The following is a 17,500-nucleotide window of genomic DNA, read 5'->3' on the forward strand; positions in this document are numbered from 1 at the left end:
AGTTTGGCCGCCGTATTGCAAATCTTTTTAGTTGACGCCAGTTCAGTGACATGCGCGTCAGTAATGATGAAAATGATAGTGAAGAACGCACAACACCCAGCCCCATGCCGGGAATCGAACTCGGGCTCTCCTGTGTGGTATATGGTAACGCTACCGCTGCGCTGCGGAGGCGGACGTCGATGTTGCTACAAAACGGTGGTTTCTCGGGAAAGTGTTGAACAGAGAGATGAAAATCTCAGGCTTTTCATCATTTAATGTATTTTGTATAAAAACTTTAATGTAAGTTGGTGTTCGCGATCAAATGTCACGTTGAATAGCTAATAATAAGAAGCGATGTCACTATATAGAAGAAAATGGTAATAAAGCAACACTCAAGTTTCAAAAATATATTTTTTTATTTACACATTTCAAAGTTGCTTAAAATAATCTCTTACAAGTACTTAGATCGCTCTTGCTTTCCTGCCAGGTCTGTGCGGGAATTCCGTATCTTTCAACACATCGCCGAAGGAAAGCCATCCAGGCAAAGGTACGCCGCTGCCTTCACGCGCATTCATCTCTGCCGATCTTGGATGCGAGGGAGGATGCAGACCTCGACTAGGTCGTCCAGGGCCTGGCTGATCCTCTGGCGGAAGCGCTCATCTCGCTGGAACGCTTCCTTCACCATAGACGGCCGATCCGTCATGAATCTGTGCATGTCGCCGTCCTGTGAAGAAATAAAATTCAATGAACATCTTCAGCTCGATCACTCACACTGCTTCAGGCTTTCTGATTCTCGGTATCACACGAATTAGATTTCAATTCCCCAGTTAAAAGGATTTAACCTGTCTATCCTTGGTTAATTCCTCGTGTGAATATAAACTGAAAGATGATTCAAATGGCTCTAAGCGCCATAGGACTTAACATCTGAGGTCATCAGTCCCCTAGACTTAGAACAACGTAAACCTGACTAACCTAAGGACATCACACACATCCGTGCCTGAGGCAGGATTCGAACCTACGACCGTAGCAGCCGCGTGGTTCCGGACTGATGCGCCCAGAACCGCTCGCCCACAGCGGCCGGCAAACTGAAAGATAGCTTAGTAAATAAATATTGTGTACCTCGTTCAAAATTCTCTGTGGGACTGTAGGGTAAAGCCCAATTAGACTACAACACGGCCCAGTCACATTAGTATGACCATCAGTCAAAACACTGAATAACCACCTTTTGCAGCGCGGACGTGCAGGAGAGAGTCATGAGGTTCTGGGAGGTACCGACAGGAATGTGCAGCCATGCCGACTCCAGTGTCGTGATCAGCTGCACTAGGTTTCACAGTTGAGGGGCCATGGCGCCAACAGCCCGATCTACGTGATCCCATAGATTCTCGACTGGATTCAAATCCTGGGGGCTCGTTGGCTAAGGGAGTACGGCAAACTCATCCGAGGGCTCTTTGAACTACGCACGTACATTGCGAGCTGTGTGATACGTTGCACTCTCTTGCTGGTGGATGTCATCGTGCCAGAAGAAAAATTAACTGCATGTAGGGGGGGGGGGGGGTGTCACGGTCCCCAAGGATAGATACACACTCGTGTGGTTCTATTGTGCCTTTCAGAATGACGGGATCATCAAGGGAACACCACGAAATTATTCCTCACACCATAATGCTTCCCACTCCGACCTAGACCACGCCGACGATTGTTGCAGGGCCGTACATGACAAAGACCAACTGTCCGATGGAGCACAAAACGAGATTCATCTGAAAACACCATCTGTCCCCACTCGATGGACGTCCAGTCGCGGTAATGGCGTGCAGATTCAAGCCTTCGTCGCCTACGAACAGCAGTCAGCATGTGTGCGTGAACGAGACGCCTGCTGAAGATGCCCTTAAGCAGCAATGTTGGTTCAACAGTCATTAAAAAGACGCTGTTGGTGGTACCTTGGCTCATCTGGGAGGTGAACTGCTAAACAGCTGCACATCTAGTCGAACATACACATCTCCGCAGAAGTCCTTCAAATGGTTCAAATGACTCTGAACATCAGTCACCTAGAACTTAGAGCTACTTAAACCTAACTAACCCAAGGACATCACAAACATCCATGCCCGATGCAGGATTCGAACCTGCGACCATAGCAGTCGCGCGGTTCCGGACTGAAGCGCCTAGAACCATCGTTCACCCCTGCCGTCTATGGCACGTGGTACACCAGAGTTCCCTCTTCACTAATTTTGGATAGCACTATTTTGCCATGCGTAGTATGCTTTAACATCGGCGGCAAGCGAACAGTTTACAAATTTAACCGATCCGGAAAGCTTCACCCCATGGTCCGAAACCCAATAAACATGCCCTTTTAGAAGTCAGATAAGTCGCTCCGTTTCCTCTTTCCTATTAAGACTGCACTGTTTTCTGCGTCCTCCCGACACGCTTTATTATACTCTCCAATGCAGCACTGCCTCTTTCTGTCTGCGAGTGGTTACTGCACGTTGACATCGAGCGTAGGCGGTGGTCTCATTAATGTGACTGGATTGTGTATATCTTGCTCTTTATTTAATGGGAAGGCACACATTGTTAATTCCTATTGTTAGTTTTTTTAAACAGATATATTCTCTTACTGACGATTATCTTAGTGGTTTCTGCGAAAAGTACATCAATTCGTTGAAGCCGCCATTGAAGTGCTTTTTGCCTTACTCTAGATTTACATGTCAGACTGATTTTAGTGCTCCACAGTCGATCAATGGATATTCTGATGCTTTACTTTCTGGTAGCACTGCCTTCCTTCGATCTTGACCGGTCTTGTAGCTTTCAAAAGAAATATTATTGATTAATGTTCCGTCGATGACGGGTTCACTAGCAACAGAAGTCAAGATCGTAATTGTTGTAACCGCGACTGGAACGGTCGCGGGGTTGCCGAGAACGAAAGCGTGGCTGGACCGAACGGGAGTGGCCCGCCAACAAACAAAATGAACGGGGAAGGACGGACACCAACAACGACGAACGACCGAGAAAGACCTAACGAACAACAACACGCAAATAGCAACGGGGTCACAAGCGAAACCTCACGAATCCACAACGCCCACTCGTACACGGAAACAAAGTAATGGAAACACGCTGTCTGTAGGCGAGATGTCGAGAGACTAACGCGAATATCAGACTGCCTGCTCAGCGAGAGGCAGGAGCTTCGATACATGATAGAGTACGTCGCTATTGGTCACTGGGGCCACGTGCTCCACCGTGGCGCCCTCACATTATACGCGAGGCTGGAGCGCGCGCGCAGCCACGGCTTACAGCGCGACGGCTGGAGAGATCTCTGGTGGTAATCGAGATCTGTGCCGTCTGGCACGGATTCGAAACCCGCGGCGATCGGTACCAGAGTAATGGACAGCGACTGGGGAGGAAATGGGCTGTGGGGTTTTCAAAGGAAGTATTCCAGCATTCACCTTAATCGACTCAAGGTGAAATAACGAAAAAAAAATTAAATAGCCGAACAGGGATGAGCAGCCCTCTCATTCCGAACGCGAGTACCTTGTGCTAGCCGCAACTCCATCTCGATCGGTTTCTCTAGTGTTTCGACTATACCCATAAACATATGGATAGATGTGTGGCACTAAAAGCAGACATCTCCCTCCATATACACCCATCTTTCGTGAATTTTGATAGGTGAGTTCCAGAGAAAGGGGAGTGTATACTACTGTTCTACGAGTAAATGCGCTAGCGACGTAGTGGCGACAGTTTGAAAGGTAGCACTATTGACGAATACTACGTCCTGTTGGCTGTAAGGTGACAATCTTTTGACACCCTTCCAACAATTTTAAAAAATAATTTGTGTTACGAAAAACGATTATTAAACTACCATTTACAGCTCAGTACGTCACTGTAAACAGCCAGTAATTCCAAGATATTCCATTGAGTGGAAGTAACATGTAAACACGTTTAACTACCTTTGTTTTATGAGCAAATGCAGGATTTATGAGCTAATTACGTTGATGAAATCTTCTCAGGTTATAACCTGAGTCGTGGCGCCCTGTTGTCGCAACGTTTCGACGATTTCCGTTCTGATCGTCTTCAGGCGAAGATGCCGAGTTGCAAAATGACGAATAGGTGAAACGCGTATGTATTTAGTACAGCGATGGCGAGGCATGACAGAATCTCAGACCAGAGAGTTATTTATCGTTGCTAGTCTGCGCTTGACCGCGCGAGAGTGCAGTTGCATGTAGGGAGTCGGCAGGTGCAGTTGCGGTCGAGTTGCGAGAGAGTTCAGTTGTACGTAGCGAGTCGCGAGAGCATGTAGTAGCGCGCGAGAGACAGTGGGAGTTGCGTGTGAGGAGTCGGCGGGCGTCGACATGGGGCTCTGGTCAAGATTCAGGACGAGGTATGTTTTTTAAATAAGGTAATGAAGCAGCATTGCGCTCATCTGATAATGTAATACATCTTAAGTGTAATTAATTTGTTCAAGAATCGCCCCAATAATAATTTTGTTTTCAAACCAAGCATTTTAACAAAACAAACATTTTATTGAAAGAAAGTTTCCCATGCATTTCCTTAAAGAAAAAATTTACTTAAGTTCAAAGAATTTTTGCGATGCATTTCCTCCAAGTTATGGCGAAAAATAAGAGCAGATGCAATTTTACTGAGGTAAGAACAGGGCCTAAGATCGACATTTCGGTCTATTTGCGTTTTCATTGTCACTGAGATTTCATTTTTATTGAATTGACTTTCATTTTTGTGGGGAGCTTACACATGGCTCAGATTGCTATTTTTCATTTATTGTCATTGTCATTAAATTCCATTGCTGGGAGGTTACACTTAGCTCTATGTCCATTATCATTTGAATAAGAATATTTTTACAATTTTGTGGGGAGGTTACACTTGGCGACATCCGGCCAGGATCGTATTTCTTTGGGAATCTTCTAAGAAATAGTCAGATATCTGCTCTTATTTGCTTAAATATAATTAGCATTTGGCGCAACGCTTTTACTAATTTTGTGATTTTCTTCCACAGATCATCGGCAATTCGTTGCTCTCTGTTGTATTTGTGTGTTGTTTTTGCATTGTGCTTATTTGTTTTGTGAATAATTGTGACTATTGTAAAAATGCCGCCGAAGACTGTGAATAGTGTATCGCGAGATATTATGAATGAAATTACCGACTTAAACAACTTCACCGATAGTACTTGTGACACGCAGTGTAATGATGACAATCCTGCGTTCACTAACAATCAGTGCGTTCCAACCACTAATGATGATTTTTATCTTAATGATGAACAAACGAACTCAATTGTCTCCTCTGTTGGTTTGACGACAATTGATGACGCGGGGCGCTCTATTGTCATGAGCGCTGCCCAGCTTAACACAACCGGTTTACTAGATTCACGTGATGAACAGACAAATGTGTCTAATGAAAATGAACAGGATACACAAAGTAGGATGGATTTATTTAATTCCGAAATAGTGACCGACAGTGTAAATTTGACTGGCAAACAATTTTGTAAATTACAGAATGACCAAATGGTCACACAGAACGCGACAATCGCAGGTATGGCACTAAACAGCACAGAGAATAGAAATGCTAATTTTGACTTGGAACAAATTATAGCAAAATTGCTACAATAACAGAGTGAAAATCTTAAACAACACTTTAATAAAAAATTAGACAACCTTAATGAAGATAACAAACAATTTAAAGAAAATTTCAGACAACAGAGTGAAAAACAAGACAAGCTTAATGAAAAATTAGACAACAATTCCAGACAGCTTAGTGAACAGATCAAACAGCTTAATGAAAAACATGATAGCCTTAATGAAAAATTAGACAACAATTCCAGACAGCTTAGCGAGCAGATTACAACCGTTGCCGCGCAGTGTCATGATACTAAGGAACAGTTACGCGAGGAAATTGAGGCTTGTTCAAGAAAAAGTAGCGAAGAAATTAGGTCTGTTGCTCAGGAATTAAGGGAAATGCAAACAGCTGCAACAGAAACACTTAGAGACGAAATTAGCGGAGTCGCTAAACAATGCTCTGAAAAAGCTACACAATTACGTGACGAGTTTAAAGCAATGACAGCAGAACTTTCGCGCACAATGGATAAAAGGATTGACGCGAAATTCGACCAACAAAACACTCAGATTGACGAACGTTTTAATCACCACATACAAAACAGTGATACGCGTTTCCGCAAATTTATTCAGGATCAAAATAAAGTAAAACGTCAAGTCATGGAAACAATCACTGCACAGAGACAGGAAGACAAACGTAAATTGTTCGCGAAAGCAAAGACATAAGTAGACAACAATATTGCTACAGTGTCCGACGAAATTAATACCATCAAACAGTCGAACACAGAATTACGTGACGAAATTTCCGATCTTAAATCGAAAACAGATACATACACAACAGATTTTCAAACAGCGACCGACAGACTCGAACAATTAGAACTAACACAGGATTCCGATGTCGTCAAAGCTGACGTTAAAAAAGTGAACGAAACTACACGTAAATTGTAAAAAGAGATTAATGCCTCTGATACTAAAACCGATGATCGGGTAAAAATACTGACTGAAAAATGTGATGAATTGGCCAGTCGTATTGATGTTATTGAAAGTAATAATGACAGCAAATCAGACGATACCTCACTGGTTTCATTTAATCAAACACCTGAATTTCAAAATCTGCAGCAGACAATTAATGAGATCGATTCGTCTAATAACACGTTGCGTAGAAAATTTTCGTGTTTACAGGAAGAAGTAACAGAGATGAAAAATATTTCAGTTAATAACACATCACTGCAGATGCCACTTTGCGAACATTTGTCAGACTCACGCAGCGCGTATAATTTGGGTAATCAAAAGAGAGTACGGGACTTAGATTCCGAACAACCACAGTTCAATAGATTCTCATACAATCATGAACCTGTTGCGTCATACAGAGACGATAATTTTGATTACAAACATTTTCAGTCAGTGAGAAAATTTAAAGTATTTAAAAACGATAGAACACAGATTCACCCCCTGGATTGGATACAACAATTTAGCTTTGCTTTTCCACCGACTTGGCCCGTAACGCACAAACTTGAATTTATTTGCAGTTTTTTGGAAGGCGAGCCGGCAACTCGTATGAGACCGATCGGGAGGCAATGTTACTCGGTAGAAGAATTTCAGAATGCTTTTCTGTCAGCGTACTGGTCGAAGACGACACAGCGCGGAGTTAAAGATCAACTAATTAGTTTGCCAAATTATGAGAACTCCAATTTTCCCAGTGTGACGCAATTTTTTGAGCATATGGTCCAACAAAACCAGTACTTAACTGAACCATATAGTGAATCTGCACTCATTCAATTATGCATTTCTAAATTGCCACGATCATTAAGAGTGTCACTTTTAACAGGTCAGCAAAAAGAAAAAATTTCGGCATTCAGGGATCTGCTGCAGCTTTTAGAAGTGCAGCGATCAGATTATTCCTTCATAAACAGAAATTTTTCACATAACAACCAAGGCCAACAGACTTACAGTAATTACGGTCAATCACGTAATTTCAATAGCAAAGGTAACAGACGCTTTAGGAACGACAACCAACAGAACTTTGGTATCAGACAAAATTTTGATTATCAGTATCGAGAAAATTAACAGCAAGAAGAACCACATTTTAGTAACGATAGACGTTTTTCTCCGCAACAGCATCAAAGGCAGCCGGTAAGCATACCTAACCAACAATGTAATGCACAAGGTCAACCTAACTTTAATGTTTCGCTGCGTGGACGTATAGTCCCTGGTACAACAAATAGTAACGCACGGCAGCAAAGGAACAACTACGTACAGAAAACACAGTATTTCAATTCCTATCGCAATGCACCGTATAGGAATGACTATTACGACAGACGTAAAAATAATGAGGACAATTTTTTCAGCATACATCTAACAACAATCGGTCATACCAACAGCAAAATTATCCACAAGAACATATTCTCATGAATGAACCCGACAGTAGGTATCATCCAGAGCGTAACACGTCTGGAAGAAGTAATAGAACAGTTCAAATAGTAGAAATGCCGCAACATCCTCCAGATAATAATAACACGTCAGATAGAATCTGACTAGATACTGTACAGGTCACATCTTCCAGCAACGCTAGCGCTACTTTTGACACGCAGAATGTTATTCACGAAAATGTTATTACTTTTGTCGACATACGAGACACTCTTTTGCAGGAAAGACCAGTTGTTCAAAAAATTATTTCACATCCTGTCATCGAAATTAAAATTGGTTCATCGAAATTTTCAGCAGTAATCGATTCCGGATCACCTATGTCAGTAATAAATGAAGAAACTTTCAACGAGTGTGACAAAGAGAATACCTATCCCACATTACCATTAGGCAAAACGAAAGTAAAAGGAGCAGTATCGAGTAAAGGAGTGGACGTTAAATTACAGACACATTTATCATTTTGTATTGCAGGTCATACTTATCACTCAGATTTTTGGATTGTTCCTTTATTGCCAACAGACGTTATTTTAGGTACTAATTTTCTCGTACAACACGACGCAGCGGTTAATTTTCAGAATTCCTATTTAATGTTGAAGGACGAAAATGTACAATTGGCTTTAGAATTTCAGCACTCATTATCTGCAGAAGAACGAACAATTAATCGTACAGAGGTCATTTCCGTATCACGTAGCATAGACTGTAATTCCACATTGTTCACGGATACGTACGTAAATAACTATAACACTCCAGACGAAGCTGACTACGACGTAATGCAGATGATTTCTGATAAAGTTAAACAAAGCAGTGCAAATACAGACGATGAACGCACGCAACTACAGCAAGCTCCAGTTTTCGACAACATTCCTGGTACTATGTCCGGATTTATGTATGAATTTCGAGTCAAACAGCACGACACATTTAAAGCCAAGCATTATACCATTCCGTATATTCATAGGGAACAGGTTAAGAAAGAATTGCAAGATATCCTCGACCAAGGAATTATTGAACCGGCAGTTAGTCCGTACATAAACCCGCTGCATATTGTTAAGTAAAAAGATGGCTCACTTCGCCTCGTACTTGATTCACGTCACATTAATGACATTATTATTAATGAAACAGATCGACCACAGACATTAGAAGAACTTCTACAGAAATTTCACGGTACTGCTATTTATTCTACATTAGATTTGAAATCGGGATTTTGGCAAATTCAACTTCATCCGAATTGCAGAAAGTACACAGCTTTTCTCTGTTTTGGTGACTTTTATCAATTTTGTAAATTACCGTTCGGCTCAACTATTTCCTCTGCAGCTTTTATTCGCGGTTTGAACACAATACTTCCGACAGAACTTAAGGACATAATTACGACGTACGTAGACGACAATCTTATCGCAGAAGCTAACTGGTCTGAACACAATATGATTCTAGAACAACTGTTGCAAACTTTTCATGCACAAGGACTTACAGTTAATCTCAGTAAATCGCACTTTGGGAAAACTTCTATAAAATTTCTTGGACACGTAATTTCAGCAGAAGGCATTGCGCCTGATCCGGAAAAACTTCAAGCTCTACGTGACATTACTGTTCCTACGACAAAGAAACAATTACGCAGTTTTTTGGGCTTAATTAACTTTTTTCGCAAATTTATTCATCACTCTGCTTTACACACACCTAGATTATGCCAATTAACAGGTAAAAATGCTATTTGGTCCTGGGATAAGCAAGCACATTCTGAATTCATGAACCTGAAACAAGCCTTGTTGAATGCTCCACTTTTATCGCACTCAGGTCTTACCAGAAATTTTTCCATTGCGACCGACAGTTCTAACACCGCTTTAGGCGTACATATTTTTCAAGAAATTGAAGAAGTTGGCTCTACAGTAATTAAAAACATCGCATTTGCAAGCCGCATCTTGTCGCCTGCTGAACGAAATTATTCCGTTACAGAACTGGAAACATTATGTGTTGCACGGGCGTTTACGAGCTTTCGGCACTTTCTTTATGGCAGACATACCACCGTCTAAACAGACCATAGAGCTATACAATTCTTACTTTCGGCTAAATTCACTCACGACAGATTAAGCAGATGGGAACTTTATTTACAGGAATTTAATTTTACGATTGTTCACATTCCTGGCACAAAAAATGTTATAGCAGACGCACTATCGCGTTCTATCAGCAACAATCAGCAAGACGTAGCAACCAACTTCTGCAAAGCAAATTTCAGTGTCATGTACATTCAGCAAGTTGCATTTGAAAATTTTATTTCATCGTCATTACAGGACATAGCAAAAGAGCAAAATAAAGACAACGTGTGGAAATAAATTAAACACCTCTGGCAAAATAAGAATAATGTTACGATTAGAAACCATTACACTGTACGCAATGACATTCTATTTCGCCGCTCTCATCCTGACAGCAACTATTGGTTATTATGCATTCCTGACGAACTGGTTAACAAATTAATATGGTATACTCATTTACATTACATTACGGAGCCAGAAAATGTTTTCTTATACTGAGACAGAACTGTTATTTTGCCAACATGGAGAAACGTATACGACGAGTTTTAGCGTCATGTAAAATTTGCCAGAAAGCTAAGTCAGACACAACTTCACATATTCCTCCATCATATCCCATTATACCTGTTAAATTAAGACATATGGGCGCAGTAGACATTTTTGGTCCAATTCCGAGAACTAATAGAGGTTTTTGCTACATCTTTGTCGCTGTTGAAAAAAAATGGCTCTGAGCACTATGGGACTCAACTGCTGAGGTCATTAGTCCCCTAGAACTTAGAACTAGTTAAACCTAACTAACCTAAGGACATCACAAACATCCATGCCCGAGGCAGGATTCGAACCTGCGACCGTAGCGGTCTTGCGGTTCCAGACTGCATCGCTGTTGAACTCACTTCAAAATTTGTTACTTTCACTCCGTTACGCAAAGCTACTGCTAAAACTGTTTCGAAAGCATTTGTAAAACATTTTCTATTTCATGTAGGGCATGTGATGAAAGTAATTTCTGACAATGGATCACAATTTCGTTCTGCTATATGGACACGCATGTTACGAGCTAGAAACATTTCTCCGATCTATATATCCAAGTACCATGCTTCTTCGAAGCCCTGTGAACGATTAATGAAAGAAATTGGTAAACTGTGTAGAATATACTGCCACAAAAGACATATTGATTGGGACATACACATATTCTCATTCCAAGATGTAATTCATTCCATTCCAAATGAATCCACTATGCTATCTCCGTCTGTTATACTGAAAAATGTTGAACCATCTAACAAAATTAAAGTATTAGTAACATTTCCTACATCTCGTCGACTACGACACCGAGAAATAATTGACATTGCACTGAACAACCTCAAACGTGCCGCAGAGCGCCGGAGAAGACAGCAAAAACAGGTTTGTACACGCCGTGACTTTCACATTGGACAGAAGATATTAGTACGTACACACTATTTATCCAGCAGAATAAAAGGTAAGTGCAGTAAATTTGAACGTCTATACGCAGGTCCATATCGGATTCGCAGCATTCCTCACCCCAATGTTGTACACGTCGAAACTTTGAGAACCAGGAAAAGTAAGGGCAACCACCATGTGTCGAACATTAAACCCTTTATTGAATGAAACCACTTTATGATTTAACGTGCTATGATGCCACTTATGACCACTTATGCAATTATATTTATGTGACTAATTATTGATGACTATCGTATTTTTTTTCTTGGCAAGTGCCCGGCAAGGTAAGGTTAGCAGGTCGCTCTTCTTGTCGTTACACATCAGACCGTGCATATTATTCCAGACAAACTTACGTATTTTATGAATGATTATGCAATTCTATGTAGTGACGTATTAATTTTATCAAATTCTCTCTCCATTAAAGTCTTTAATTCTCGCCTCTATTAACTACACTACATACAAGCTGAACACAACGAACGTCACATTTTGTCTTTCTTATGTATGTACGATTGTTTTCATGTTTTGTTTGTATGCACTGTGAAATAGTTAAGGTATAACACACACCAGTTGACTTTGACATTTTTTGCCCTATGATATCTCAACATCGTGACTGTTTTACATTTTTCTTTATTTGCTGCTGCATTCTCTGTACATTTTTGCCTTTGAACACTGTCTATTCTTTTGACATATTACGTTTTCTGTCATGTTATGCTGTATGCTTAATTGTGTCACCATAAACCAGTCATTATTTAGTGAGTATATGATGTAAAATGCAAGACATTAATCTTTGTTCATTATTTTCAGAAAGAAATAACTTGTAAAGGAAATAAATTAAACAGAAATGGGAATTTCAACTATGGAATAGACAAAAGAAGATACAAAAACCTTATGAGGAAGAGTAAATGGATCAGAATTAACAAGCATTAACAAGAATATACTACACATCATAGAATAGCAGTCTTAACTAATTTTTTCTTTCAGAATACAAGGCGATTGATGCAGGCTGTCAGACAGAACTACACATCTTAGTTTTAGTGATGAAATATGCTAGTGATAAGGATAGTTGTGTAATGAGTAATGAAGCGATTTTTTTTGCAGATGATAATGAATGCTGATGAAGAGTAATGATGAAGAATATACTACTATGAATAATGAAGCTTTTCTTTACAGGTGCTGATAATAATGAAGTTATGATAATATGGATAATGAAGTTTTTTTCTTTACAGATGAGGATGATGTTGAAGTTTATGTATTTATGCTATGTAGTTATTTAAGTATTTGTTGCAGTTTGTTTTGACAGTATGTTTTATATCGTATGGTATGATGACTGAAGGTTTTGGAAAGGACAGCTATGGAACACATTTTTTATACACACTTCACTACCTGTTAATTCGAAGTTCACTACTTTTCAGCATAGTATGCGTTTCTTCTTTCAGCTCAATAATCCATTTTGTATTTTTTTCAGGAGAAGCTTTTCATGATACTTACTAAACTTGTTATTTATTAAACCTATACTAGTACTTGCATTTTTTTTACCCAGTTGTGTCTATCATTTATAAATGTGATCACATATACTTCTTTGTTTCATAACCTTGCTACAGCTGACTCATGACGAATGACGTTACACATTTTTCATTTACAGGAACAACCCAGAAGCAAATTTTTTTTCTTTTTCTCTTCTTGCTTTCCCTTATAATTACCCAAAGCAATGCATTGCTAACAAAAAAAAGTCTGTATCACCAGTTCCAAATAATGCTACCCATTTAAGAGAGTTCTGAATAATACTGAATGATGAACAATGTTTTGTACTATTCAATACTTGCTGGCCAATAATTAGTATAACTAAATGAATTATGTTAATACTATGCCATTCATTAGCTCCTGTTTTCAATGATGACTTTTGATGTTTTGTAACTGGCCACTGAGTGCCAATAATTAGTGTAACTAAATGAATTATGTTAATACTATGCCAATCATTAGTTCCTGTTTTCAATGATGACTTTTGATGTTTTGTAACTGGCCAATGAGTGCCAATAATTAGTGTAACTAAATGAATTATGTTAATACTATACCATTCATTAGCTCCTGTTTTCAATGATGACTTTTGATGTTTTGTAACTGGCCACTGAGTGCCAATAATTAGTATAACTAAATGAATTATGTTAATACTATGCCATTCATTAGCTCCTGTTTTCAATGATGACTTTTGATGTTTTGTAACTGGCCACTAAGTGCCAATAATTAGTGTAACTAAATGAATTATGTTAATACTATGCCATTCAGTAGCTCCTGTTTTCAATGATGACTTTTGATGTTTTGTAACTGGCCACTGAGTGCCAATAATTAGTATAACTAAATGAATTATGTTAATGCTATGCCAATAATTGACTCTCATTTTCAATGATGACTTCTGATGGTTTATAACTGGCCAATAAGTGCCAAGGCTCTATGTAAATAGATAACTCATGAACATTATTCTGTAATACTAAATACATGGTACAGAAATGTTCAATAACTGGGCTATGAATGCCGAAAACTACTAATGTAATTCTCAATGAAGACTACTATGTGACTTAATGTCCTTCACCTTCTGAGCTAACTACCCTGAATTGCTGCAATATCCATTTGTCCTGTCCATCCTCATGATCATGGAGCACTATATTTGGTTTTTGCACTAATTCTACGTTGGTGTGCCATGTAAGAGCGTGGTGTTGACACGACATGCTGTCCACCACCGTGAGCGATGAAGAGGTTATTATGGTCCCACTGTTTGGTGTACCTGATGTACTGCCAAAATGATAGCAGGGAATATTACTACGACATTTCAGTGTCTTGGATACGCTGATAAATGCTTCTGGGAAAAGAACTGCAAATTGTCTCACTTGGTGTTGTATTTCTGTGGAAAGATATGGACTTTCAGTGCAGCTGCGTGCAACCTAAGTGCTACAACCATGACGCAATCCTTCCTATTCCTTCCCTAATTCTTGTAAAATGAAAAAGTCATATACAGTGCATGTGCACTTCCTTTCATTTGTTAATAAGATCAGTTATCCCGAAATTACTAAAGACTTCTATAGTGCATGTGCACTTTATTACACTCCTTGATTTGTTTGTTTGTTGTAGAAAAATACTAGAGAGTACTACAGTGCGTGTGCACTTTTGCCATTTATTAATACATTTTGTGATTTGCTGATATATTCTCATCTGCAGTGCATGTGCACTTATGCCACCTGTCAACATGATTTTTTACCATTGCGTTTATTTGTTACGAAAATGCTAAAGAGTTTTTCAGTGCGTGTGCGCTTTTGTTATCTATCAAATAATTTGTATATATACTTTTTTGATTTGCTAATATGTTTTGTACTCACATTTTGTCATTGTCTAATATATTTTGTACTTGATGCATGTGCACCATATTTTCTTCATGTTCTATATCTGTATATATGCTGTAATTGTAAAGTTAATTAGTTGAGAAAAAATTGGTTGCTCATGGCAAGTCCAAATGACTCACCATCGCTGCCAAATTTTTGCCCCCCAAGTGGAGGGTTATGAAACGCGTATGTATTTAGTACAGCGATGGCGAGGCATGACAGAATCTCTGACCAGAGAGTTATTTATCGTTGCTAGTCTGCGCTTGACCGCGCGAGAGTGCAGTTGCATGTAGGGAGTCGGCAGGTGCAGTTGCGGTCGAGTTGCGAGAGAGTTCAGTTGTACGTAGCGAGTCGCGAGAGCATGTAGTAGCGCGCGAGAGACAGTGGGAGTTGCGTGTGAGGAGTCGGCGGGCGTCGACATGGGGCTCTGGTCAAGATTCAGGACGAGGTATATTTTTTAAATAAGGTAATGAAGCAGCATTGCGCTCATCTGATAATGTAATGCATCTTAAGTGTAATTAATTTGTTCAAGAATCGCCCCAATAATAATTTTGTTTTCAAACCAAGCATTTTAACAAAACAAACATTTTATTGAAAGAAAGTTTCCCATGCATTTCCTTAAAGAAAAAATTTACTTAAGTTCAAAGAATTTTTGCGATGCATTTCCTCCAAGTTATGGCGAAAAATAAGAGCAGATGCAATTTTACTGAGGTAAGAACAGGGCCTAAGATCGACATTTCGGTCTATTTGCGTTTTCATTGTCACTGAGATTTCATTTTTATTGAATTGACTTTCATTTTTGTGGGGAGCTTACACATGGCTCAGATTGCTATTTTTCATTTATTGTCATTGTCATTAAATTCCATTGCTGGGAGGTTACACTTAGCTCTATGTCCATTATCATTTGAATAAGAATATTTTTACAATTTTGTGGGGAGGTTACATAGGAAACTCGTGAAACTTTGCGACAACACGACATGACGCTACGACTGGGCTGAGAATCCGAGAAGATCTCATACTGTCTTTATTAAAGATTCTTGTAAAGTCTTGTTGGTCAATACCGTGGGAAAGTATCAGCGAAGAAATGGAATCGCTGGCAAACACAATATGACGCTGCGAAATTGTATTGGAAAACGTTGCAATGGGTGTGGTGTTCATGCGGTACCAGTCACCTGTGGCAACCGAAGTGATTGCTAAATTAATTGCTGTGTTGGCCGAAAGCAAAAATCAAAATAAAAGTATTAAGAAAAGGGAAGTTCCCATTCCAGTTCTGTGTTGGTGCTACTCTCATATCAAAGGCCGTGGCCCAGACCACAACAAATGTAGGCCAGCGTTCTGAAACAGCGGGAAGCGACATACAGGGGGGTGAAGTGGGGGGGGGGGGGGCGTGGTATATTAAAAAAAAATATTAGCAACAAACAGTTTACGTTTATCTTTCCGTTCGAGCAAAGAAGATGCAGTCGGTCGAGATTGGATTTCGCCCGACGTCGGTGTTGACTCCAGACGTGGTCAACGACAGTGAAACCGCGGTCAATTTTTAACATTGTTTGAAATGATCGGGCGCGCTGGGTGACGTCGGCCGTCAGGGGAGTACCTCTCCGTTGTTGGCTGTGGTGTGACTTTACCCTTAAGTATCGCTTGCATTGCCAACTTTGGCTCGTGTATCTCGACTATCCTCTCACATTTCTTTCAGATTCTGCAAGGAAGACTTGCCTGCAGTATAAAGCAGTGCCTGGTTAGTGACAGACATGAAGACACCAATTGTTATCGGCTGGCGAAGGAGATGGAGATACTCCAAATGCGAAAACGACAAGGTATGATGAGAACTAATCAGTAGTGAAGAACGTCCTTAGTGTGTAATTTGTTTACCCATTTTAGCTACTGATAGCACGAAGCCTAAGAAGTTGAAGAGACATATTGCAACTAGGCATCCTGAATTAACGAGAAACCTAAGATAATTTTTGTGATAAAACTAGATGTTTTATTGCCTCTCCCCAGAAGAGCTTTGCTAAATCAACGAATGTGACTTTCATGGCCGTTTCAGTCTCTTATCAGATTTCACATAGGATTGCTAAACGCAAGAAACCGCACACGGTTGCAGAAACTCCAGTTTTAGTAGTAGCGATTGATATAGTATCAATGTTTGATGACTTAATTGCTCGACAGTTGAAATGTATTCATATCTTTAGTGGTACAGTACATAGAATAACTTCAGACATCTCTGACAATTTACTCGAGCAGTTAATCGATAAATTGCGTAAAAACAGTTTTGCAGTTCATGTGGGCGAAGCGATTGATATTCGTAAAGACGCTCATTTGATAGTTAATGTTCGTTTCGTTGATGACTTTAACATTCGAAAGAACTTTCTTTTCTGTAAGCCGACAGTGGAAACAGCTACAGCACAAATCCTTTCCGACATTATCGATACTTTTTTTAAATTTTTTAAAATATAGTGGAATAGGTGCATTGGAGTATGCACAGTTGAAACTCGCTCAGTGTCTGGAATTCATGGCCGATTGCAAGCGAAAGTTAAAACTGTAGCTCCTGAAGCAATATGGACTCACTGCATGATACAGTGCATCGAAAGGCCTGACCGCTGAAGATCTGAGCCTGCCTCTTCATGAAGAGCTGCAAACGGTTATAGAAACAGTTAACATTATTAAGGCAAACTCTATAAATTAACATCTTTTTGAAGTGCAGTGT

The 17,500-nt window shown here is 39.8% G+C and overlaps 1 protein-coding gene across 1 annotated transcript in view; it reads right to left on the reverse strand.

The window, feature by feature from the left end:
• Window positions 1–457: 457 nt before the first annotated feature.
• Window positions 458–17,500, reverse strand: part of LOC124777842 — a 56,276-nt gene continuing 39,233 nt past the window's right edge. Inside the window, exon 3 of the mRNA XM_047253378.1 lies at window positions 458–703. Coding sequence (XP_047109334.1) covers window positions 551–703 — 153 coding nt within the window. The 3' untranslated portion in view covers window positions 458–550. The remainder of the gene's footprint in view (window positions 704–17,500) is intronic.

Source organism: Schistocerca piceifrons, chromosome 2 (genome assembly GCF_021461385.2).
Source record: "Schistocerca piceifrons isolate TAMUIC-IGC-003096 chromosome 2, iqSchPice1.1, whole genome shotgun sequence".
In the NCBI taxonomy this organism is placed as follows: Eukaryota; Metazoa; Arthropoda; class Insecta; order Orthoptera; family Acrididae; genus Schistocerca; species Schistocerca piceifrons.